The 21,694-nt window shown below is 35.3% G+C and overlaps 4 protein-coding genes across 4 annotated transcripts; 3 read left to right on the top strand and 1 right to left on the bottom strand.

Moving 5' to 3' along the window:
• The first annotated feature begins 5,209 nt into the window (after positions 1-5,209).
• LOC127809381 (mitogen-activated protein kinase kinase kinase 20-like) lies at positions 5,210-8,996 on the top strand. The gene is made up of 2 exons (XM_052348140.1): positions 5,210-6,253; positions 8,706-8,996. The coding sequence occupies exons 1-2, from the start codon at positions 5,210-5,212 to the stop codon at positions 8,994-8,996; spliced, it is 1,335 nt and encodes a 444-aa protein (XP_052204100.1).
• Positions 8,997-11,544: 2,548 nt separating this feature from the next.
• On the top strand, positions 11,545-12,555 carry LOC127809379 (mitogen-activated protein kinase kinase kinase 20-like). Its single transcript, XM_052348139.1, has one exon. It carries the CDS (start codon positions 11,545-11,547, stop codon positions 12,553-12,555), a length of 1,011 nt encoding a protein of 336 aa, XP_052204099.1.
• A 214-nt stretch (positions 12,556-12,769) lies between these two features.
• On the bottom strand, positions 12,770-14,515 carry LOC127809378 (ABC transporter I family member 20-like). The gene is made up of 4 exons (XM_052348138.1): positions 14,502-14,515; positions 14,216-14,385; positions 13,999-14,132; positions 12,770-13,018 (listed from the first exon to the last, which is right to left on the bottom strand). Exons 1-4 carry the CDS (start codon positions 14,513-14,515, stop codon positions 12,770-12,772), a joined length of 567 nt encoding a protein of 188 aa, XP_052204098.1.
• A 3,075-nt stretch (positions 14,516-17,590) lies between these two features.
• Positions 17,591-20,896, top strand: LOC127810500 (uncharacterized). The gene is made up of 3 exons (XM_052350018.1): positions 17,591-17,753; positions 17,939-18,107; positions 20,473-20,896. Exons 1-3 carry the CDS (start codon positions 17,694-17,696, stop codon positions 20,667-20,669), a joined length of 426 nt encoding a protein of 141 aa, XP_052205978.1. The 5' UTR covers positions 17,591-17,693; the 3' UTR covers positions 20,670-20,896.
• Positions 20,897-21,694: the final 798 nt, after the last annotated feature.

Here is a 21,694-nt window from a genome sequence, read left to right as displayed (position 1 = left end):
CTGATATTGAACCGACGAAATTGCTCAAATTGATTAGATTAAATCTATGTCAAAAATAAAACTGAACCAAATGAATAGATATTCAAACCGAACAAATTGAGAAATCAAAAAAATCGAAAACAAATAAAAAAAACTAAATTGACAGAAAAAAATAAAAATAAAAACAAAAAAAATGGTCAAAAAATAATGTCGTTTTTGACATTTTAATTGGTTCAGTTATTTCAAATTTTTTTTCTCAATATGGACACTAAACCGAATCAAACCAAAGCAATCGAAATTGTCAAACTTAGAAATCGAACTAAAGTAACCTACAGTTTAAACCGAACTGAACCAATAATTTTGACTAGTTCGATTCAATTATTTCGATTGAACCAAAATATTTGAAAAGTGAATGCATTTCTTGTTTTATAAAGTTATTTATATTTTAAAATAAATTTTAAAAAATTAGATAAAACTCACTTAGTTTGGCTAAGTTGGATTAGATAAGGGTCAGCGCAAGTTCATAGCAACTTATTTTTTTATGAGTTAGGAGATTATGTTGAGTCATTCATATTTGGATCAGATCTAGTCTAACACACACATGTTAGACTTAACAAATAATAAGTCAACTTAACTCATTTTTTTATACAAATTCAATTATTTTGATTTTAATATTTTAGTCGATTCAATAAACAAATCGAATAAATGCTCACTCCTCAATACAGTTATTGTTCTATTTATTGTTGCTTTTTTATACACACTTATTTTTGCCACCAAGAGGGTTTTAAAGAGGATTTAATTATAATTATTTTAATTTGTTTTCTCAAGCTTATTAACCACAGATATATGTGTGTGTGTGTTTTAAGGTGCATTTCATATAATTAAGTAATTAGGTCACTTTCTGTTCCATTGTCAATTAATACTAATTGATTCTTAATTTCTCCTCTCTTCTCTTCCATAAGAGTTAGTATATCTGACAGCGAATCTAAGATGATTAAGATTTCAAAATTAAAAATTAGTTGTATATATATGATCAGATCGGCTATGTGTACATATAGAGAGAGAGAGGGAGAGAGAACTGATTGGTATGCAAGTGGATAATAGGATTAATTAGCAGTAGCTTTTGATCAGATTACTAGTGTTTGATCTCATCTGATTTGATAAACGCAATTCATAATTGATTTTGGATTAATGGATCTCGTCTATAAATATGCATGCATTAGAACTTTAGAAGATATAATCGTCAACAACGTCACCAATGGGAAGAAAGAGAGATTGAAGAGCAACTAATGGGTTCTTGGGCGAAGATACAGTTCCTTGGCAAGGGATCGTTCGGGACAATGTGCAAGGCAGTCCCTCTAATAAGGGAATTGGGAGATCCCGATCAAGATAACTACGACGACTACCATGACGGTCGGCCGCTGATCACAGCTCCTGCAATCTCCGTCAAGTCTGCAGATTTCGAGTTCTCTGCCTCTCTTCAACGGGAAGGAGAACTACTTCGTGTGCTGAGTGATTGTCCTGGAATTATCCGTTGTTTTGGAGAAGACATATCCGAAGAAAACGGCAAGAGCCTCTACAACCTCTTGCCGGAGTACGCTCCTAGCGGCTCCCTCAAGAGCTAGATGGAACAAAGCGGAGGGAGATTGCTTGAATCTGACATCAAGCGCTACACTAGGATGATCCTTAAGGCTCTAACACACGTGCATGAGAGGGGTTACGCACACTGTGACATTAAGCCCGGGAACATTCTTGTTTTTCCGTCCAAGAATGGTGAAAACACTGTGAAGATAGCTGATTTTGGGCTAGCACAGAAAACAAGAGACAACATAAAAAGTTATAGTCCAAGAAGTGGTGGTTCACACTGTGAAGATCTTCCCTTCGCTTCTATTTTGCATGGTTCGAACATGGAGTCGATGGATATATGGTATCTCGGATACATGGTAGCGGAGATGTTGACCGAAAAATCAGTATGGGAGTATCGAGAATTTTGGGTCCTAGGACGTCAAGTTCCTCTTGGAGCTAGGAAGTCTCGAAATCGCCAAAAGACTCAAATTCCCCAAAATTTGTCTAATGAAGGGCGAGATTTTGTGATGAACTGTCTAGACAAGAGATCGGAGCGTACGTGAACAGTTGAAAGGCTTCTGAACCATCCTTTCATTGTAGGAGAACCAAACGAAGTGGTAAATGATACGGATGAGATGGTGCCATCACGGATTAGTGTTGATTATGGCGAATGGGTTTCTCGAGTCTCCATGTTTGGGGACTTGGGGGCACTCGATAGTAAAGAGAAATTACAAGGGAATTGTGAGAGACCCGATTAACAATCAACATGTACAGTGAACCGATTATGTTAGTAAGGTTAAACACTCAATATAACAAGACTTGTGAAAACCAATAAAATGCGTGAAAAATAATTTGTAAGTTTTTTCATTTCTCACCTTAATGAGTTCAGTTTCTTTTGTGTTTCCATATTATACTTGTTGGTTTCACCACGTTAATTAAGTGATGGAACACAACTATATTAATTATCTCCATTCACCACCATCTTATGAAACTTCTCCATATAAAGATAGTGTTAAAACTTCATTTCATTATTACTCCGTCAAGGAATATTATCCACTGCCGGTCCTAAGCCCGGATAAAGGAAGAGGGTTGCGTTAGGTAGCCGACAACCAGCGTAAAATCTAATCGGATTCAAATATGAATTTTAGACAAACTATCTGTTGTAATGTAACCCACAAAGAAGTCTAGAATTCATGTAGCCAACCCCACATAATGGGATAACGGCTAGATGTGTTATTGTATGTTGTAATTAGTACGGTTCTTCTCTAAGCATTTTATGAGTGTAAAAGAGATGAGTATGTCTAAAGGGTAGAAAAAATAAAATTAAAAATGCAATTATTTGTAATCCATACTGACATAATGAATTTGCACTACTTATTACTGGAAAAAAAAAAGTGTTCAACTCTTTCAAGTGAAAGCAAGGGCATTGCCGAACCACTTTAAATATGTGTTTCTTATTTTAATCTTGTATGAGTATTACAGAATTTATTTACTCCCTAATAAATAGAAATTAGCAATCAATTATTTTTATTTTTTGGATTAATAAAACATTCTAAAAAAAAGATGAAAACAGGAAAAAAGTGTTTTCATATTTTTATTTCCTTTTCATTTTTTTGTTCGAGCGACTAGAGCAGCCAACAACTCCTATGGGAACTCTAGTTCTTCACGAGAGGATAGGGAAAGAAAAAAGAAAAAAAAATAAAAAAAATAAACACAACTAAAAACAAATCATCAGAGTTATCGAAAACATGAAAACAAAAACTGAAAACTTTGTCAAACGCAAACATTACTTCTACTTGTATAATTGTTACATATTCTTAATCTTATATTACCCGCATCGAGCAAGATAACATTTGTTTGATGTGGGCAAATTGAAAGGGGGGGAGGGAGGGTGAGACCAACACACCCGCTCCCCTGCTAGTTCGCCTAAGAAAACATATCATTCCTCTTCTTAATCAAATTGCTAGTTTATAAAAGTTTATACATAAGCTTATCACTGGGTAAACTTCACCCAGACCCCATGTGATTTGAGGCCATTTTACAAATAATCCATGCGATTTACTTTTGATTTTCATATCCATATGGTCTGTTTCATTTCCAAACAATCGCCTCAGTTAGATCAAGAGCCCCCGTTGGGTCCGTTGCCGTTTTAATTTTGGTATTTTTAGTCCCAATTTACTTCCATTTTCTCAGGGACCTAAAATACCAAAACTGTAAACCACATATGGATAGATGTTTGTGAAAATGATGACCCGAACTGAAACCGTGAGAGGACTAAAACTGATAAAACTAAGTTTGTGCCTTCATGTGACTCACTGTATGCACTCAATAAACCAAATTGAATAGATCCAATCTTTTCAATTTAGTGAGACTTAATAAGGTGGGCATTCAATTGGTTCGGTTATTGAATTGATATTGAACCGATGGAATTGCTCAAATTGATTAGATCAAATTTGTGTCAAAAATGGAACCAAACCAAATGAATAAATATTCAAATCGAACAAACTGAGAAATCAAAAAAATCAAAAACAAATAAAAAAACTAAACCAACTGAAAAAAACGAAAAAAATCAAAAACAAAAAACAGAAAAAATCACAAATTTGGTCAAAAAAATATGTTTTTGACATTTTGGTCGATTCGGTTATTTCAATTTTTTTTTTCAATATGGAGACTGAACTGAATTGAATGAAAATAATCGAAATTGTCAAATTTAAAAATCAAACTAAAGCAACTTACAATTTAAATCGAGCTGAACCGATAATTTCAACTAGTTCAGTTCAATTATTTTGATTAAAACAAAATATTCCTCACCCCAAAAAGTGAACAAATTTCTTGTTTTACAAAGTTATTTATATTTTAAAATAAATTTAAAATAATTTCTTAAAAAATAATTGGATAAATTCACTTAGTTCATGACAACTTATTTTTTTATGAGTTATGAGATTATGTTGAGTCATCCATATTCAAATCAGATCTAGTCTAACACACGTGTTAGACTTAACAAATAATAAATCAACTTAATTCATTTAGCTGATTTGATAAACAAACCGACTAAATGCTCACTCCTCAAAAGAGTTATTGTTCTATTTATTGTTGTTTTCTTCTAGACTCTTATTCTTGCCACCAAGAGAGTTTTAAAGATGATTTAATTATAATTATTTTAGTTTGTTTTCTCAAGTTTATTAACCGCAGATGTGTGTGTGTGTTTTTTAAGGTGCATTTCATATAATTAAGTAATTAGGTCACTTTCAGAATTTCACAGCCATTGCCAATTAATACTAATTGATTCTTAATTTCTCCTCTTTTCTCTTCTCTTCTCTTCCATAAGAGTTAGTATATCTAACAGCGAATCTAAGATGATTAAGATTTCAAAATAAAAATTAGTTGTATATATATGATCAGATCGGCTATGTATATATATATATATGCATACAGAGAGAGAGAGAACTGATTGGTATGCGAGTGGATAATAGGATTAATTAGAAGTAACTTTTGATCAGATTACTACAGTGTTTGATCTCATCTGATCTGATAACGCGTAACCCAATTCATAATTGATTTTGGATTAATGGGTCTCGTCTATAAATATGCATGCATGCATGCATTAGAACTTTAGAAGATATAACGTCACCAAGGGGAAGAAAGAGAGATTGAAGAGCAATTAATGGGTTCTTGGGCGAAGATACAGTTCCTTGGCAAGGGATCGTTCGGGACAGTGTGCAAGGCAGTCCCTCTAATAAGGGAATTGGGAGATCCCGATCAAGATGACTACGATGACGGTCGGCCGCTGATCACAGCTCCTGCAATCGCCGTCAAGTCTGCAGATTTTGAGTTCTCCGCCTCTCTTCAACGGGAAGGAGAACTACTTCGCGTGCTGAGTGATTGTAGTGGAATTATCCGTTGTTACGGAGAAGACATATCCGAAGAAAACGGCAAGAGCCTCTACAACCTCTTGTTGGAGTACGCTCCCGGCGGCTCCCTCAAGAACCTGATGGAACGAAGCGGAGGGAGATTGCCTGAATCTGACGTCAGGCGCTACGCTTGCATGATTCTGAAAGCTCTATGCTACATGCACAGGAACGGCTACGCGCACTGCGACATCAAGCCGCACAACATCCTTGTCTTTCCGTACGAAGATGGCTCTGAAAACTACGTGAAGATAGCGGATTTTGGACTGGCAAAGACAGCAAGAGATGGCAGCGGATGGGACAAGGGCCACAATCGCGGGACACTTCTATATTCTTCACCAGAAGCCGTTGGGTGGGGCTCTAACAGACCGCCTGCAGATATATGGGCTCTTGGATGCACCATATCGGAGATGATGACCGGAAAACGCCCGTGGACGTGCAAGAACGATGTGGAGCTTAGACGCAAGATAGCTCTTACGAGAGAACAGCCCAGAATTCCCGAAAACATATCCGGCGAGGGGAAGGATTTCTTGTTCAAGTGTTTGGACAGGAAATGGAACACCAGATGGACAGCTGAAAAGCTTCTACAGCATCCCTTCGTTCAAGGGGAACTCGAGGAACTAGCCAATGAGACGCTAGTACTGATGAGTATTGGTGAAGATGTTCAATGGGTTTCTAGGTTCTCCATGTTTGAAACTTCGGTAGTGGAAGATCGAGGACAAGAACAGGAAGATGAAGGAGAAGAGATGGAGGAGGAGAAGGAGTTGTTGTTCTGTTTGCCTTCATTTTTGAAGCTTCATGTAATCTATTAATATCTCTCCTCTTGTAAGATTTTGTCAAATATTATTAGATAACAGTACATTACACACGGATTGGATTATGATAATTGGGTTAATCATGTACTAATTAATTCCTCTTAACAAATATATTACATGTGCACATTAACTTTAGTAATTATGCACAGTTAGTACTCTAATTAGGCATCGCAATGTTTATAATTGGATTAGTCGCCATGACATTGTATTTGTGTTGATCGTGACTTTATAGTTAGCCGATGATGGGCCTTCTAGTTCTTAGGAAAAAAATCATAAGTTCATAGCAGCTTAAATATAATTTGAGGCCTAAGCTATACGAGGCTGGCAGGACTTACTTGAAAACTTAGTTCAAAATTACTCAAACAAGGAGCTCCAAGGAGGACACAGACTCAAACTCACGCTCATATCTGCCTCTTCTAGTCTATTTAAAGAATCAAATCCAATCATCGCCGTGACATCAACCTGGCCCATATCAACCCTCTAGCTTGCCTACATAAAGGCGCGATGTCCCAAAAGACAGGACGACATTTATTACATATTTATAGACTCACTATTGTGTTATTATTTTTTCAGCATAGCAAATGATTTGAGCATCAGAAAATGCACCAGGAATACAAAAAAAGTTAGTTTAAACAAGTTCGAGTTTGAGGGTTGCTAAGACTACCTTAAAACCGAGATGAACCCAAATTGAGCATGACTATATATAACATAGATCTAGTAATGATCGATTACAAAACACTCATTAATAGTTGTAATATATTTTTTATTTTACTTAAGTTTTTAAATAAATAAAAAATTTTAACACTAATTGACTTATTGGATAAATCACCAAAATATTTTGCCAAGTGTATTCTCATTTTCAATGCAATATATAACTCCTAGTTTTGGTACTTAAGCCCTTTATATTTTATATTTACACTAATTTATATATTGTGGAATAGGATAATAATTATCTTTTTATGTAGTTATCTAAACCAAAATGTTATTTCCTAATATAGAGGAAATTATTAACTACTTATAGATAATAAATATTTCATTTTAGCATATGAATTAATAGAGTATAATATATAATTTATTAAATCATATATTTCATAATTAGTAATAAATGAATTTATATTTTTCTAATAAAATAAATAAAGCAAAATGACCAACGGGTCAGTACTGTAAGATTAGACATAAAACAATTAGAGCATCTAACGACTTATGGTAAATGACCACAAGGAACTTACGGCCATTCGATATTTGATCAAATAGTAATAAAATTAAATAATGTTGTGAATGAGATATTATTATAAATTAATCATTAAAAGACCAATTTATCCCTTTGTCCAGATAGATTATAATTATAAAAAATATATTTTTATGCAATGACGCAAAACATTTTTAAACTAAAAAATATATTTTAATATGTATATCTAAATAACATATCAAAATTTAAAATAATATAAGAGAGAATATTATCTTAAAGTAATATAATATTATAAAACTCTTATCAAACGAGCCGTTAGGAACTACAACTACTACTACTGGACAACCACATTGGTTGTTTTATATTTCTCGTATTAAAATGAAATATAAAAAAATCTTTTGTGGTTTGAATATTTTTATATCTAAACCAAAATAACCAAACCAAACCAGTCAAAATTGACAGTTTAATTTAATTTCATTTATAAACTGCTTCAATTTAATTTCAAAATTTGAATTTTTTAGCTATTTCGATTTGGTTTGATCTCTTTATTGAAACAAAATCCAAATAACCAAACAAATTGAAATGTCCAAAACAATGTCATTTTTTACCAAATTAAGAATTAGAGGAGGGCAGATTCAATAGAAGAAAAAGCTCTTAAACAGAACAAAAGGCAGATTCAGGAGATTTGATTTTTTTTTAAAAAAAAAATTGATTTTTTTATTTGAACAATTATTTGATCAATTGGATTCAATTTTTAAAAAATGTTCAATCTATTCAGTTTAAACAATTCTATCAATTCAAAATGGTCACCCCTACTTAAAATCTTGATTTATAATTAAAAAACATGTTAAACAATGCATAAAATATCAAATCGTGACATATGTAATGCCAAGTAGCAAGGCTTGCTATCTTAACTTAATTTGTTAATTAGTGTTTGTTTTTTAATCATGTGAATATATATCTTTTCTCTCTCCTCACAAATATCTAGGAAATCAACAAAACCAAATGAGAAGAGATTATGAATTTAATAAATCATTAACCTACTACAATTGGGATTAGCTTAATGGCCGATTAAATCCATAGCAACTTGGGATTAGGACTCAATCAACATTTACGCTTATAAATAAGGACAGAGCAATGCATGCATGCTTGTGCATGTCATTAAGAAGAAGTCGCAATAGTTTGGGTGAAGATTAAAGAAGGTTGCTTAATTGCTAATCGACGATGGATACTTCTAACTGTAACTAGGTGAAGACATGGGCCATCGGGAAGGGAGTGTTTGGGAAAGTGCACATGGCAGTTCCTCGACCCCCCAACATTGATCATTCGAAGTTGTTGGTTCCTACCATTGCAATCAAGTCCGCTAAATTCAAACACTCCTCGTCTCTCCAAAAGGAAGGAAGCATCATGTTCACCTTGAACGATTGCCCAGGGATTGTTCATTGCTATGGTGAAGAAGCAAGCAACAAAGGTGACAAGACGATCTACAACCTTTTGCTGGAGTTCACTCCCAGCGGTTCCCTGAGGAATCTCAAGTAGAGAAGCAATGAAAGGAAGTTGTCGAAGTCTGATCTGAGGTGCTACACTAGGATGATCCTTAAGGCTCTAAAACACGTGCATGAAAAGGGTTATGCGCACTGTAATATTAAATCTGAGAACATTCTTGTTTTCCCGTCCAAGAATGGTGGAAATAGTGTGAAAATAGCTGATTTAGGAATAGCGCAAAAAATAAGAGACGACAGAAGAAGTTACAGTTCTAGAGGTGGTGGTTCACACTATAGAGATCTTCCCTTCGCTTCTATTTTGCATGGTTCAAACATAGGGTTGATGGATATATGATATCTTGGGTACATGGTGGCAAAGATGTTGACCGAAAAATCAGTATGGGAGTATCAAGAATTTTGGGACCTAAGACATCAAGTTCCACCTGGAGCTAGGAAGCCTCGAAATCGCCAAAAGTCTTGAATTCCACAAAATCTATCCGATGAAGGGAGAGATTTTGTGATGAACTATCTGGACAACCGATTGGAGCATATGCGGACAGCTGAAAGGCTTCTAAACCATCCTTTCATTGTCGATGAGCCAAATGGATTGTTGGATGATGAGGGTGAGATGATGCCGTCACGGATTAGTGTTGATGATGGCGAATGAGTTTCTCGAGTCTCCATGTTTGGGGACTTGGGGGCGCTCGACAGCACAAAGAAAATTACAAGAGAATTGTGAGAGACCTAGTTAACAATTCATGTATACAGTGAACCAATTATGTTAGAAATGTTAAACATTCAATATAACAAGACTTGTGAAAACCAATAAAATGCGTGAAAAATAAGTTGCAAGATTTTTCATTTCACACCTTAATGAGTTCGGTACTTCTCCTGAGGATCAATTCCAGAAACCCCAATAATCATCTTCTCAGCAGAAACATCCATTTGTATTGGCACCTCAAAGCCAGCAAAAGCAACCTCTCGCCTCCACTGAAAGGAAGAAAGCTTCCAATCAGATATTTTTCATTATCAGTGCCATTGTAGGAACAGCCACGACCGTTGGTGGTTTTCAATATTTCTTTTTGCAACAAGCTTTAGCAATTCCCTTTTGAAGGTAAAGAAAATGAAAGGAATATGGTAAGAAAAAAAAAATATTTGGGCCTCTAAATTATCACAATAAATTGGTGTCAAAATATCGCGATAATTTAGAATTGTCAACCAAATCGTGAAGAAAATTAACTGTGTAACACAATCCTTGGACCAATTCACTTGGTTTGGCTAAATTGGTTGAGAGACATAAGGGTGGGCGCAGGTTCATGGCAACTTATTTTTTATGAGTTGTGAAACTATATCTTTAATCTGTTTGATAATCGACTTAATTGTTCAAACTGAATAGACTGAACGTTTTTTAAAAATCAAATCAAATTGATTGAATAGTTGCTCAAACTAAAAAAATAAAAATTAAATCTTTAATTTTTAATTTAAACAGCTTCTTCTTATGCCGAATTTGTCATTATCTAATTCTTAATTTAGTCAAAAAAAACCATCATTTTTAACATTTCAATTAGAGCAATTATTTTGATTTTTTCAAATAAAGAGACAGAATCGAACCGAAATAACCAAAAAATTGAAATTTGAAAATCGAATGAACTGATTTACAAATTGAACTGTTAATTTTGACCAATTTGATTTGATTATTTCAATTTCACCTAAATTTTGTTCACCCCTAACAATGTCGAGTCATCCATATTCAGGTCAAATCTGGCCCAACACATAAAATGTTAGGCTTAGCAAACAGTAAACCAACTTAACTCATTTAGTATTTCTACATAAACTTTTGAACTCCCAAGTCTTGAACGGAGGCAATTGCAAATTGCATTCAAGTATGAATGATTGGAGGATTAAATAATGGTATGATTGTTGTTCTATTTATTATTCCTTTTTTATAGACTTTATTTTTGTAACCAAGAGAAGATTAAAGAGTATTTAATTATAATTATAATTAAGTAATTTATTATAATTTAAGTAATTAAGTCACTTTCATAATTTCACAGCCATTGTCAATTAATATTAATTCATTCTTAATTTCTCCTCTTCTCTACCATAAGAGTTAGTGTATCTAACGGCCAATCTAAGATGGTCAAGATTCCAAAATCAAAATTAGTTGTATTTATATGATCACATCAGCTACATATATATAGATACACACACATAGAGAGAGAGAGAGAGAGAGAGAACTGATTGATATATATAATTAAGATGATTAAGATTCCAAAATCAAATTTAGTTCTATTATTAACTTAATTTGTTAATTATGTTTGTTTTTAATCATCTATCTTAATTATATGATGATTATCTATCTTTTCTCCCTCCTCACTAATATTTGGAAAATCAACAAAACCAAATTAGTAAAAGATTATGAATTTATTAAATCATTAATCTACTACAACTAGGATTAACTTAATGGCCTTATCAATAACAGTTTGGGATTAGGAACATACACGTTTATAAATAAGGATAGACGGTTGCCTAAGTGCTTGTGCAAGTCATTAAGAATAAGCTTAGGTGAAGATTAAAGAAGGCTGTTTAATAGCTAATCGGTGATGGATGCTCGTAATTGTAACTGGGTGAAGACGCGGGCCATCGGGAAGGGAGCATTCGGAGAAGTGCACATGGCAATTCCTCAACCCCCCAACATGGATTATTCAAAGTTGTTAATTCCTATAATTGCAGTCAAGTCTGCTGAATTCAAACACTCATCGTCTCTCCAGAAGGAAGGAAGCATCCTGTTCACATTGAAAGATTGCCCAGGGATTGTCCGTTGCTATGGAGAAGACGTAAGTGTCGAAGACGACAGGAAGGTCTACAACCTTTTGTTGGAGTTCGCTCCCGGTGGTTCCCTCAGAAATCTCATGCAGAAAAGCAGCAAAGGGAGTTTGCCAGAGTCCGATGTGAGGCGCTACACTAGAATGATCCTTAAGGCTCTAAGACACATGCATGAGAGGGGTTACGCGCACTGTGACATTAAACCCGAGAACATTCTTGTTTTTCCGTCCAAGAATGGTGAAAACAATGTGAAGATAGCTGATTTTGGGCTAGCGTGGAAAACAAGAGACAACATAAAAAGCTGTAGTCCAAGAAGTGGTGGTTCACACCGTGGAGATCTTCCCTTCGCTTCTATTTTGCATGGTTCAAACATAGAGTCAATGGATATATGGTATCTCGGGTACATGGTAGCGGAGATGTTGACTGGAAAATCAGTATGGGAGTATCGAGAATTTTGGGTCCCAGGACGTCAAGTTCCTCCTGGAGCTAGGAAGCCTCGAAATAGCCAAAAGACTCAAATTCCACAAAATTTGTCTGATGAAGGGCGAGATTTTGTGATGAACTGCCTAGACAGGAGATCTGAGCGTATGCAGACAGCTGAAAGGCTTCTGAACCATCCTTTCATTATAGGTGAGCCAAACGGAGTGGTAGATGATGAGGATGAGATGGTGCCATCACAGATTAGTGTTGGTGATGGCGAATGGATTTCTCGAGTCTCCATGTTTGGAGACTTGGGGGCACTCGATAATAAAGAAAAATTACAAGGGAATTGTGAAAGACCAAGTTAATAATCAACGTGTAAGGTGAACAATTATGTTAGTAACGTTAAACACTCGATATAACAAGACTTGTAAAAGTGTAACATAATTGCTCACTCGATAATTGCTCACCTTAAACAATCAACGTGTACAGTGAACCAATTTTGATTTTGGACTGGCAAAGACAGCAAGCGATGGCAGCGGATGGGACAAGGGCCACAATTGCGGGACACTTCTATATTTTTCACCAGAAGCCGTTGGGTGGGGCTCTAACAGACTGCCTGCAGATATATGGGCTCTTGGATGCACCATATCGGAGATGATGAATGGAAAACTCCCGTGGACGTGCAAGAACGATGTGGAGCTTTGACCCAAGATAGCTCTTACGAGAGAACAGCCCAGACTTCCCGAAAACATATCCGGCGAGGGGAAGGATTTCTTGTTCAAGTGTTTGGACAGGCAATGGAACACCAGATGGACAGCTGAAAAGCTTCTACAGCATCCCTTCGGTCAAGGGGAACTAGAACTGGCCAATGAGACGCTACTGATGAGTATTGGTAAAGATGTTCAATGGGTTTCTAGGTTCTCCATGTTTGAAACTTAGGTAGTGGAAGATCAAGGACAAGAACAGGAAGTTGAAGGAGAAGATATGGAAGAGGAGAAGGAGGAGTTGTTCTGTTTGCCTTCATTTTTGAAGCTTCATGTAATCTATTAATATCTCTCCTCTTGTAAGATTTTGTCAAATATTATCATTTATCAAATAGCAGTACATTACACACGGATTGGATTATGATAATTGGGTTAATCATGTACTAATTAATTTCTCTTTACAAATATATTACATGTGCACATTAACTTTAGCAATTATGCACAGTTTGTACTCGAATTAGGCGTCGCAACATTTATAATTGGATTAGTCGCCATGACATTGTATTTGTGTTGATCGTGACTATATAGTTAGTCGATGATGGGCCTTCTAGTTCTTAGGAAAAAAATCATAAGTTCATAGCAGTTTAAATTTAATTTGAGGCCTGTAGGACTTACATAAAAATCATAAGGTCTTAGATCATTTACGTGAGAAGTGACTTCGAAATTAACCAAACAGATAAAAAGAAAACAATTGCATTCAATTTCATCAACCAACTTCACTGGAAGAAGGAACTAGGAAACCAGATGTAAATCTTTGTAGAAGCAAGTTTTGTGAGACTGAATCAGTTTCCCAGCGCGTAAGAAAAATATAAAAGAATTCCATCAAGCAATCAAACTTAAATTCACAGTTTAAAGCAATTAACGTTATCCCATGAAGACATTTCACACAAATTCACAGGCACTTTTCCTACCGAACAACCACAGATCAATCAGAAATTTAGAACTGAAGCAAGATAATAAAATCAACTACAGATGTATACCAATAGATAAATCATCAAAACGTACAAAACGGTGAACGGTTTGAATCCAAGATAGAAACCAAACCTCTCCACCGAGGTAACAGGGATCACCGGAAGACGTCAAAACGGTGTCGTGAAACGCCGATCTCCCAAGCACGCGAACCATGTCAGGCTCCACCATGTGCTTCCCTCCGAGAATCTTGAGAATCGTCGTTTTCCCTAACCACAACCAAACAAAACCGATCAATAGCGAGAATTTCGGTTTTTAATTTCTCGGGGAGGGGGCTAAAATGGGAACGAACCGGCGCCATTGGAGCCGACGAGGAGGCAGCGATTGCCGGTGTGGAGAGTGAGGGAGAAGCCATCGATGAGGGGGACGGAGCCCGGCGGAGGATGGCATTCTACGCCGGGGTAGGTGAAACTGAGATCGTTGATCTCCACCGCCGGATTGGGAGAGGTCTCTTTCACCGCCCTTGAATATTGTGGACAGAAGACTTGGGGTAACGTGCGAGTGTTGTTTGCTACTCATGGTTGTTAAAAGAGTCAATCGCTACTTAATTCCAAATCATAAATAAGAATTTTTCTTACAATGTCATCCCCATTGACTATATCTTTTAATTTAATATCAAAATTATCACTTTCAAGAGTCCTTTTATCACATTATCAAGATAATCGAACCCAATCAATTGAAATTGACTATTTGATTCAATTTAATTTGTAAATTGATTCTATTTGATTTTTAAAATTTGACTATTTCAATTATTTTGATTTGATTCAATCTTCTTATTAAAAAAATTAAAATAACTAAATAGGCAGAAATATCAAAAATAATGTTATTTTTTACTAAATTAAGAATTAGAGAAGCAGTTCATCAAAACAAAAGGCAGATTTAGCAGATTTGATTTTTTTCAATTTTTTTTATTTGAACAACTACTTGGTCGATTTAGTTCAATTTTTAATAAATATTTGATCTATTCAATTTGAGTAATTTTGTCAGTTCAAAACGGTCACCCTATTTAAAATCTTTTAAATTTCTTAATTTATAATTTTTTAAAAAAAACATGTTAAACAATGCATAAAATATCAAAATGTTATATATGTAATGCCAAGTAGCAAGGGTTGCTACCTTAACTTAATTTGTTAATTAGTGTTTGTTTTTAATCATGCGATTATTTATTTTTTCTCCCCTTTTACGAATATCTAGAAAATCAACAAAACCAAATTAGATCCATAACAATTAAATCAATAACAATTTGGGATTAGGACTTCATCAATGTATATGCTTATAAATAAGGATAGATAGATGCCAACATGTTTGTGTATGTTATTAAGAAGAAGCTGCAATAGCTTGGGTGAAATTGAAGGTTGCTTAATTGCTAATTTGTGATGGATACTTCTGATTGCAATTGGGGAAGATGCGGGCCATTGGGAATGGAGCATTTGAGGAAGTGCCAGGGCGATTCCTTGACCCCCTAACATTGATGATTCAAAGTTATTGATTCTTATAATTGTTATCAATTCTGTTGAATTCAAATATTCGTCGTCTCTTCAGAAAGAAGGAAACATCTTGTTCATGTTAAACAATTGCCTAGGGATCTTTCGTTGCTATAGAGAAGATGTAAGTGATGAAGGCAACGGGAAGGTCTACAACCTTTTGTTGGAATTTGCTCCTGGCGGTTCCCTCAAGGATCTCATGCAGAGAAGTAGCGAAGGGAAATTGTCGGAGCATGATGTGAGGCTCTACACTAGAATGATCCTTAAAACTCTAAGATACGTGTATGACAGAGGTTACGTGTACTGTGACATTAAGTCTGAGAACATTTTTGTTTTCCCGCTCAAGAAATGTGAGAATAGCGTGTAGATAGCTGATTTTGGGATAGTGCAAAAAATAAGAGATGATGGAAGAAGTTGTAGTCCTAGAATGAGGGGGTTCATACCTTGGAGATCTTCGTTTCGCTTCTATTTTGCATGGTTCAAGCATAACATCAATAGATATATGAGATCTCGAGTACATGGTGGTAGAGATGTTGATTGAAAAATCCGTATGAGAGTATTGGAAATTTTGGATCCTAGAACATCAGGTTTCTCTTAAAGCTAAGAAGCCATGAAATTATCAAAAGCCTTGGATTTCCTACAATTTGTCCAATGATAGGCAAGATTTGGTGATAAAATGTTTGGACAAGCGATCAAAAGGTACGCGGATAGATGAAAGGCTTCTAAACCATTTTTTCATTGTTGGTGAGCCAAATGGATTGATGGAAGAGGATGAGATGGTGCCATCACGGATTAATGTTGATGATGTCGAATGGATTTCTCGAGTCTCGATGTTTGGGACTTGGAGGGACTCGACAAAAGACCATTTGATATTCAATCACAATGCAATAATAACCTTCTTATAGTCAATTTCAACAATTAGCCTCTGATGACGTATGCTAAATGAACACAAGAAACTTATAGCCTATTTGATATTCGATCAAATAGTGATAAAATTAAATAATATTGTCTTGCATTTAGTACAAAATGTATAAATTAGAGTTATTCCAATTACATATATTTAGTATATGAAATTGTAAATGATATATTATTATAAATTAATTGTTAAAAGACCAATTTATCCCTTTATCCAAATAGATTATAATTATAAAAAATATATTTTTAAATATGATAAAAAAATTAAATTAAAAATATATTCTAATATGTATATCTAAGTAATGTATCAAAATTAAAAAAAATAAAAGACATGATATTATCATAAAGTAATATCATGTTATATAAAAGACATGATATTTTAAAATAAACAAAGAGCGTATGAGAAAAAAAAGTAAATCATGTAATTTTTTTATATAACGTGAAAAATTTGAGAGGTCCCTAATACAAAAATAGGTTTCGACTTGAACTATTTATTTTTTTTTTAAAATTTACAATTTATCTATATCTTATCTTACATAATAGATGGATTAAACATAAATCGAATTTCAAGTCCTAATATCTCGAATAGAGATAGTTACTCTTTAAACTCTAAATCTTAAAATGACATTGTTTTGACGATTAGGCCAATTTGGAATCCTGACCTATTTATTACTTTTTAAATCCTAAACCCGAAATCACAATATTTTGGGATTTAGGCCAATTGCCTGTCATTAAGAGTGACAATACGGGTTGGTGGGTTGTAATCCTATTGTGTTGAGACACATGTATTAGGTTAAGTCGAACACGACCCGTTTAATAATCGTATCAAATTCCTTAAACCCGAACACAACACGTTTATTAAAAGTGTAACACGACATGACCCGTTTAACTAAATGTGTCGTGTCGTGTCATATGTTAATCTGTTTAACTCGTTTAATTTAAATAGGTCGTGTTGTGTCACCTGTTAAACGTGTTATTTCGTGTATATTCATATTAACGTGTTCAGATCAATCCACTAATCTTTTTAATTAAACGTGTTATTTCGTATATAATCGTGTTAACATATTCGAATCAACCTGATAACACATTTAATTAAACGGGTCATTACGTATCTAAATAGGTTAGACGGATTAACCCGTTTATGACCCGAACCCAATTAATCTCAACCCTAACCCGCTTAACTCAGTGTCGTGTCATATCGTGTAATCTGATCGTGTCCAAAATTACCGGCCCTACCTGCCACACCTTAGGAGGGTAGTTTAGTCATTGCGTAATGGCCTCTCCGATCCATTTGCTTCTGCAACTCAAACTGGAGCAGCAGCAGAACAAAGGCGGTCGGGATCTCTAGCAGTCAGCCGGCAGTTCACTTCAATGGCGGCCATTTACAGCCTCTACATCATCAACAAATCAGGAGGCCTCATTTTCTACAAGGCGAGAAAACTTAATTCAAACGAATTTGTAGACTCTGATCCATTTTCATCTCCACTCTGTTTTCTCGGAAAACACTTCCCTGCGATTGATTTTCTCCCGTAAAATTAACGAATTTCGCTTCGCCTTTGCTCTCTCTCCCCCTCTTATTCGGAATTTGTGTGAATAACAATTGGGGAAAATGCCAGGATTACGGCTCCGCGGGACGGATGGAAACGAACGATAGCTTGAGGCTGGCGAGTTTGTGGCATTCGATGCACGCGATCTCTCAGCAGCTTTCGCCTATCGCTGGATGTACGGGTGTCGAGCTTCTTGAAGCTGATACTTTCGATCTTCATTGCTTCCAATCGCTTACGGGTACGTCTGATTGGATCCAGTTTTCTTTGATATTGCTTTCGTAACTACATGAAATCTTTCAACCTTATGCTCGCTTCTGTTTGTTCTCGAATAAAGATGAATAAGAAAGAGAAGAAGGGAAAATGAATTGTTGAAACTAGTGGTTTTATTTTTGTTTTTTGTAAGGGTTAAGAGAAAATTTCATTGAGAAAGAGGGGTACCGAATAAAGTGATAATGAAGGCCTCACTAACAAATCGGTAGCATCAAAGGGCATTGTTAGCTAGAGAATGGCTAGTTGACTTCTTGTTTTTTTTCCTTTTACTTGATGATCGAACTAAATGGAGGATAGATGGTTGCCAGATTTGGTTTTAGTGAACATTTGCTGATGAGCTGGTTTTATTGTCCCAACTTTTCCAACCATTTGTCTCACCTCTTCGCCCAGCAAAAGAGAATCCTAGAGGTATTTAGTAATCCAACTTTGGAAGATCGCAGAGATGTCCAGTTACCCAACTTTCTATATGGTTTAAAGCTCATTGAAGTTTCTGGAATCTGCAATCTCCTCTATGGTGATATTTTAGGCTCGGATTCATCTATCCCTCCCTCCTTTCTGTGGTGGTTGTCTTCCTCCAAATTTGTGCCTGCTGTATGGAATGTTCCTTCTGCTACCCCGGTTCTTCTAAACCAATTGGATCTTGTGTTATGAACTGGTTTGGGCTGTAGTGCTATCCAAACCGAGGATTTCCATCTGATTTGTTGTTGCATTTTGATATGATGTGTTCTAGAAGTCTGCAATCGTAACAAAAGTTTTCTAGCCATTCCTATGATAAAGAAATTTGCATGTCCTCCAATGGCTTTCCTTTTAGAATGAAACCTGTACCATGAGTTTTGGTAAATACCTATTCCCTCTCTTGTTCATAAGCACTCTACCCGTCTCTGAAATGCAGTAAGAGTTTCATCCACCTGGAGAAACTTTCCGATGCTTGAAGCCATTTTTCTGCATTTTTAGTCTTTTTATCTGGTGGTACTGTGGTAGCCCATGTATCTGAATCAGCAGGGTGTTGATGAGAAGTCAATCTCCTTGATGGTCAGCTCTGATTTCCATCTTTAGGAGGATGACCTTACCCATTATTAGGTTACCATTTTAGGGAGAATTTTGAGTATATGAACAAAAATTAAAATTTTGGATTAGCTTTGAGTTCATCCCCATCTTCACCTCTCCTCTTCTTCCCCTTTTCTCTCCTCTGCTGATTCTCTTTCCTTTCTCATCTCTCCTGTCTTCTTGTTTGGTTCTACAACAATTGAGAGAGAGAGAGAGAGAGAGAGATCTAAATATAACTTAAATTCTTTTAAGCATACTACTGAAATTTCTAATAAAGTAAAGAAATATAATCTCAAACAAAAGCACACTTAAAACTTTTTTTTTTTTATTACTAGTAAGATGAATAGGTACTTTGTTTAAACTAACACTATTTTTTTTGGGTCATAGAAATGTTGGCATGTTATATGGACTTCCAATTTGAAAATGTAGACATTGTTGGTTCATGAAATAAAACCGAACTGACAGATTTTGCTTCTAAAATATAGCTAGGCATTTCCCTTTTAATAATTGTACTAGGAAAATGTACATATACGACTTGTGATTTTTATCTAATTCAATACCTGTCCTTCCGTGTGAAATGCTATTGTCAAATTAATGCCCGCACAAATTATCAAACAAATACCTGAAATAATCTCCCAGCCCGTGTTTGTTGAATCTCTCCAGCATTATTCTGCGAGAACTGGGATTTTTAAGAACTTTTACTATTTTTTTATTTTGCTGATCATTTCACTTTTTGCCTCTCTCCTTTGTGCTGAATGTGGAAATATGTGAAGGTTTCTTGGAAATAAGGGAAAAACTTCACCACCACCAGTGTCAGAAGCAGACACAAGCTTCTTGGTATACTTATATAAAATGATCAAACTATAGTCAACTTTCATTTAGTTCATCGACTTTTCATTTCTGTTGCTTGTCAATGTGAATCAGATTGACAATGTCTTGTGTACATTGCTTCCATAGTTTTTCTTGTTACTGCAAGGCTGTTACGTCTTTGTGAAGGAAAATTGGTCCATACCCTGGCAAATCAACTTTATTGATGAATAAGTCTGTATCGTTATCCTTCCATCCAGTCGTATTTCTCTCCCCATACTGACATGAAGGTTTGGCTTTTGCTGAAACTAGAATCTATGTAGCACCACTTTTTCCTTGAACATTAATATATATTTAGATTGGATTCAGAGGGTAATCTAAAAGAGCGCTGTTTGTTCATGTTCATAGGAGGAAACTGACATTTCAGAAATGAATATGTTTTAAAAACCGTAATCAAGCAGTGGATTGTTACCCTGCAGGAACAAAATTCTTTGTGGTCTGTGAGCCAGGAACGCAGCATATGGATGCCCTTCTGAAACACATATATGAACTTTACACAGATTATGTTCTAAAGAACCCCTTCTATGAAATGGAGATGCCAATCCGATGCGAACTCTTCGATATCAACCTGGCACAAGCAGTTCAGAAGGATCGTGTTGCCTTGATGGCACGCTGAAATTTCTGCTATCTATTGTTTTAGATAATTATATAAATTTGCAAAAGGTTTAATCCTCTAGTTTGTTTTAGCAAGTCGTGTGGAACAACATTGTTTGAATGAGAGTCCATTTGCTGCAGCTTAGCAGTTAGAACAGAAAAAGTCTCTCTCTTCTTTGCTTGACACTTTGACTAGAAAGAAAATAGAAAATGAAGCCAGTACGACAATATTTGTAGTTTCTTTCTTCATTTTTCTTCTTTGCCTGTGAAAATGAACTGATGATATAGTTGAAAGGGGATTTTGATTCTCACCTTTGATGAGCAAAGCTGATGAATTAAGTAAATTGTAACCAAGCGAGGAGTTTTGATTTAGACACGTTTCTTTAGCTCGATTATGGAAAGACAAAGCCAGTAGTCTAGCAGGATCTCGAATCTATCAGTATAAATTCTCAGACAATGGCGAGAATTAGGGCAAAAAGTGGTGAGAATTAATGCAGAAAATAAGGTGAATTGAGAGGAAAATTGAGAGAGAGAGAGAGAATCAGCAGTTACAGGATATAACTAATCTGCTGCAGAATTAATATGCAACAACTATTATACAAATTAAATTGCTACACGCTATTGAACTTTGACATAGTCATGTTCAATTAGATTAATGTGGTCATTGTCCCTATTTTTGAACTTAGAAAATCACACATTTGCACAGTTTTCTCCTCAAAGGAAGCCTTCAGCGGATACAAAACGGCTCTTTCTTATAGCCACAAGTCAAAATGGGATTATCTTTTCTCAATGCTAGGAGCATTCACAAGGGAAAAAGACAGCCGCCAGAAGTCTTCATGTAAAGAGCTAAACAATTTGGTCCTGAAGATGACAGTATATAGACGGTCAAAGACCTCTTATTTATATGCCGCAATTCACTCTTAAGTCGCTTTCATATCTCAATTTGTGTTGATTAGTTAATGTAATCTTTTATATATCTATTCACTCACACTCAATCTCAAGTTCAAGTTTGATTAAACCAGGGCAGCTGCGTTAGATTGTCGAGAA

The sequence above is a fragment of the Diospyros lotus genome, chromosome 9 (assembly GCF_014633365.1).
Source record: "Diospyros lotus cultivar Yz01 chromosome 9, ASM1463336v1, whole genome shotgun sequence".
Lineage (NCBI taxonomy): Eukaryota > Viridiplantae > Streptophyta > Magnoliopsida > Ericales > Ebenaceae > Diospyros > Diospyros lotus.
Note: the sequence above shows the minus strand (reverse complement) of the source record. Positions and strands in the feature narration are given on the sequence as shown.